The following is a 5,036-nucleotide window of genomic DNA, read 5'->3' as shown; positions in this document are numbered from 1 at the left end:
TCCTCGTCTGATTTAGACTCCAGCTTACTGATAATAGGTGCATAATCAGGCCTCTCTTTACCATTCATTATAAATGTATTTATATGAGGAGGGAGGGCCCAGTGCTCATATGAAATGTTCGAGGGTGAGAGTGAGAGGAATACTTTAACGAACCGATTTTTTGAAAATGGTCTTACAGTGCATAAATAATTAATAGATCCGCCATGCGAGGGGCTGGATGATGGGTCAGGCGGGAAAGCCCGTGGGTGGGGGCAGGGGCGGGGATCCCCGCGTCGCTGTTTGAGTGCTCAGTGGCTGTGGGGGAGAGCGGATCCCACCCGGGCTAGGTCGGAGGAGCAACGCCATGTGCCCCAGGCTCCCGGCTCTCCTGCTGCCCATCTGGCTCTCCTGGACGCTGGGGACTCGAGGCTCTGAGCCCCGCAGGTGAGGTGGGGTTTCTCCCCCGACCCGCAGCCTCTTTCTAGACCCTGTAGCGCGCAGTCCGGTGGGCACAGGCTGTACTTCACCCACGGGCTTTCGGCCCCTGTCGCAGCTGGGCGGGGGTCGTACAGGGGGTCGGACCCAGGAAAGGGGCGGAGGAAAGCGGAGAGCGTTTCCCTCACCGCCTCTGCCCGTGTCGCCGTGGGTCCCCCCTTCTCCCGGTCGCAGGGAGCGCGGCGGAGCTGGCTTCACCGCCGACCCCGGCCCTGCTCCGCGCCGCGCAGCCGCGGCTCCAGCCTGCTGTCCCCGGCGCGGCTCCAAGTCCCGCTCGGCTGCCGCGGTGTCGGGAGGGAGCGCCAAGGGCCGAAGCCTCGGGCCGCGGAGAGTGCGGGGGAGGCCAGGGCGAGAGGCTCAGCCGGCTCCGCCTCCGGCTTGCCGTGCCTCCTCCCCCTCCCTCCGCTCCCCAGTCCGCCGCTCCTCCTCTCCCCGGCCCGCTCCTCCCCCTCCTCTCCTCCCCCTCCCCCTCCGCCCTCCTCCGCTCGGGGCCAGCGCGGCGGCGGCGGCGGCGGCAGCAGCAGAAGCAGCCCCGGCTGCGGGTCGCGACGGCGGCGGGGCGCCCCCTCCCCCGTGCCGGGGCGCGGCGGAGGGATGTGGGGCTTTGCGGGAGGAAGGCTTTTCGGCATTTTCTCGGCCCCAGTGCTGGTGGCGGTGGTGTGCTGCGCCCAGAGGTAGGGTCGCGGGTGGGTTGACGGGAAGCGGGCCGGGCGGCGAGCGGGGCGCGCGGGTGTGCGCGCCGGGCGCTGGCGGGTGAGCCGCCGCCTGACCCCGCTATCTGTGCCCCTTGCCCCCTCTCCCAGCGTGAACGATCCCGGGAACATGTCCTTTGTGAAGGAGACGGTGGACAAGCTGTTGAAAGGCTACGACATTCGCCTAAGACCCGACTTCGGGGGTAAGTGGGGTGTGCGCGGCCGCTGCGGGAACCACGACCCACAGCGCCGGCGGCCTGGCTGGAGGAGGGAGGCGGAGGGCGCTTAAGCCGAGCTGCGGCGAAGTAGACGGGGTGGGGGGCGTTTCGCTCGCTCCTACTCCTAGGGTAGGCACCCCCATCCTCAGAGCCATCCTCACCCCGTGCCCGAGCTTGGCTGATCACTGTGTCGTGCTCTTTCTGCAGGTCCCCCGGTTTGCGTGGGGATGAACATCGACATCGCCAGCATAGACATGGTTTCCGAAGTCAACATGGTGAGTGCCCGCCCTCCCCAGGGCTGTCCCTGAGCCCCTGCCCCACTATCTGGGCCCACAGTCCTGGGCCAGAGGCCTTCTTGGACGGGGCCGAGCTTTGCCGGCCCGCAGAGGGAGCGGCTCTCCGGGAGCCAGCCCCCAGCTGGTGCGGCTTCCTCCACCCGCCCGGTGTGCGCGGGGGGCGTCGTTGGCGTCGGTGCCATGAGGAGGGCGCACCCTTCCTGCGGAAGGAAGGGGTCCTGGGCTGGCCTAGCGCTGGGCTTTCAGCGCAGCCCTCGTGCTCCCAGCTCCTCCAGGGGTCTGTCACCTGGTCCCGAGGCTTCCCAAGTGCAGTCTCGCCTCCTTAGCAACAGGCGCTGGGGAGCTGGGGAAGAGAGGCGAGTTGTGGGGGTGGCTCATATTCTAGGTAAGAGGTACTTACGGTTTCCTTTGTTGTCTTTTGGAAAGAGATGTTGGCAGCTGGAGAGAACCAGGGACAGTGGTCTGTGTATTCTAGGGTGTCTCAGGTTAGTTTCCTTGGTCTCTGGATTTTCTAAGGGCAAGCTCTTTGGCTGCGAATCCCGGAACCCCGCTCCGCCAAGTCGCTGTCGGAGGTGCTGATGGAGACCGGGCGGCTCTTGAGAACTGGGGGGCCTGGGCAGCAGGCGGGCAGCTCTGTCAGGAGAGTTGAAGGCTAGAGAGCCCAGTATCACTTAGATATATTCATGCTGTCAGGATTCAATATCGTAACCTGTGGAAAGCAGAGAGGTCTGTGTCCCGAGGTGCGAAGTGGGTACCATGTGTTTGTGTGTGTGTGTTTTGTTTGTTTGTTTGTTTGTTTTTTGCTCAGGGCACTTTTGGGCAACAGGGAATAAGGGGGGGAAATGACCCCTTTCATTTGTTAATTGAACTGAAATATCCTGGGATTTGGAAACAGACTTAATTTTCTGTTGAGTGGCACTTTAGAAATTGTAAGAATGAACATTTGGAAACAGTATTTTTGGGGAGAAACCATTTGGTGACTTTTCTTTCCAACATAACATTGAGGATATAATGAGGCATGGTTTCAGATAGACCCAGTAGGTTTCTCAAGTCTGGTGTATGTCAGAGTCACCTGAGCAAACTTGTTTTAAGTGCATATTCCCAGGTTCCTCGCAAGAGATTCTGATGCAACCATGAAGAGGAATCTTGGGGTCTCTGCATTTAAAACTAGTGCTTCACACTTTTTTGAAGTAAGGATTTTGTGGACAGCATTTTGAGATGCATCATCATAAATTACAGAAATATGGACATTTATAAAAATTAAAACTGTTGTTTTGAATAGACTGCTTAGCAAGATATATTTAAAATATATACTACTGTGGATTTTGCAGGAAGAAATCTCTGACCACATAAAATTAATTTCATCAAATTTTCACTCTTAATCTAAAGTTTTAAAATTATAATATGTGTTTTAAAGTCATGTACTTTTCTTTCAATGTATATCACTTAGGGCATTTTTGTACAAGGCATTATAATCATAAGTGTTAGTAAGAAACACAGAAGGAATAGCACTTAATACATAACATTCAAAATTATCCTTACATATGTTTTTATAATCTTGTAAAAATGATCCTTCCCAAAAGGTATGCTTTTTGATCTTAAGTGAACCAAGTTGACATAATTTGTGATTTTCTCAGTTGAGAATTTCACATTCTCTAGAGACAATCTTTATGGAAGATAATTGACTATTTAGTGGATTATTATATCAAAAATCTGTATATTGGATGTTGAATGAAAGAGAAGATATGTTGATGTGGCTCTTTAAGAACTTTATACAATACTAAAACAACCAGATGAACAAGGAGAATGCGTTCTTGTACATTACTGCACATTTTCTTTGAGATAATTTTTTTAAAGATTTTTATTCATTTATTTGACAGAGGGAGACACAGTGAGAGAGGAACACAAGCAGGGTTTGGGAGAGGGAGAAGCAGGCTTCCCACTGAGCAGGAGTCTGATGTGGGGCTGGATCCCAGGACCCTGGGATCATGACCTGAGCCAAAGACAGAGGGCTTAACGCCTGAGCCACCCAGTTGCCCCTCTTTGAGTTAATTTTAAGTTTAGTTATCCACTTGTCATCATACTGATAGTTGGTACCTTTGAAAACTACATCAGTAGTTTTCTAATTCATGTGCCATGAATTGAAGTGTCCCAATTTTCTCTGGACCCAGTAATAGAAAGGCAAATTTAAGGTACAAGCCATTATACTAAATAATCTTTAGTTTAGTTTATATCCCAAAGCCAATAATTATGCATAACAAGGCATAGTATACTTGTATGCATTTTTTTGCATTCTCATAATGCTAATTTTGTAGTTCTCTAAACATATATTCATTGTAAGCAAAAACTGGGAATTGATAAGAATGGAGATTGAAAGCCATTAGACATATTTCGGGTTTGAAATATCTTCACAAGTGGACTGAGTAAAATCTTAAGCTAGAAAATATGATTTCCCTTCACATATTTGCCCACAATTATAGTTATTATATTTGACCTATTATTTTTTTAAAGATTTATTTATTTATTTGAGAGAGTGAACATGCACTTGCAGACACACGGGAGAGGGGTGGAAAGAGAGGGAGAAGAGAATCCCAAGCAGACTCTGCTGCTGAGCACTGAGCCAGTGTGGTGTTAGATCAGGACCTGAGATCACAAGCTGACCTGAAACAAGAGGCCATGCCTAACCGACTACACTACCCAGGGCCCCTTGACCTATTATTAAAGAACTTTTGAATAGCAGGTGTTTAGGGATCATTTTGGAGGTCATATTTCATAAGGAAGAACAGAAATACAAGCATAAGATTAGAACCATCCTTCAATCCTGTTGCTTAAAAATAACAAATTCCATTATGAATTTCTTTAATCACTTTGCTGGTCACACAAAACTAATTTGTGTGAAGTAATGAAGCTGGATAAATAATGGTCTTGCTTTAAGAATATTATAGCTGTTAAAGGTTATAACAAATGGTTTTAACAAAAAGTATGATGTAGTCAGTCCCATTAGAGTACAGAAGAAAGGAGAACACAGAACAGAGAGTGGAAAGTGGGGGTAAGAAAGGGGAGGAGGGAGAAAGATTATTTCTGACATGGAAGGTTTCTGGGTAAGTGGTGTAGATGGAGGAGAGTGTTGTGGGTTAGGGAAGAAATTGGCAAAATTTGGATGAATAGATAAGCAGGATAGGAGATATGAAGTGGAGAGTCAAAAGGTGAAATTGGAAAAGTACAAGCCCCGTTCACTTAGGTTCTTCTCTGCCACGCCAATTTCAGATGCTAATTGTGGAGAAATAAAGAGCCTGTAAATGTTTAAGCATGTGATTGACATGATTTGAGATGCGGTTTCAGATGAATCTTTTAGT

At 50.2% G+C, this 5,036-nt stretch overlaps 1 protein-coding gene across 1 annotated transcript in view; it reads left to right on the top strand.

Annotated features, from left to right (window-relative positions):
• Window positions 1-1,068: 1,068 nt before the first annotated feature.
• The window catches only part of GABRB3 (gamma-aminobutyric acid type A receptor subunit beta3), a gene marked incomplete at both ends in the record, with an annotated part of 216,387 nt that continues 212,419 nt past the window's right edge, over window positions 1,069-5,036 (top strand). The window contains 3 exon segments of the mRNA XM_080809191.1: window positions 1,069-1,148; window positions 1,278-1,369; window positions 1,592-1,659. Coding sequence (XP_080665317.1) covers window positions 1,069-1,148; window positions 1,278-1,369; window positions 1,592-1,659 — 240 coding nt within the window.

Source organism: Martes martes, assembly GCF_963455335.1.
Source record: "Martes martes genome assembly, chromosome: 7".
NCBI lineage: Eukaryota > Metazoa > Chordata > Mammalia > Carnivora > Mustelidae > Martes > Martes martes.
This window is presented reverse-complemented; position numbering and strand designations above follow the sequence as displayed.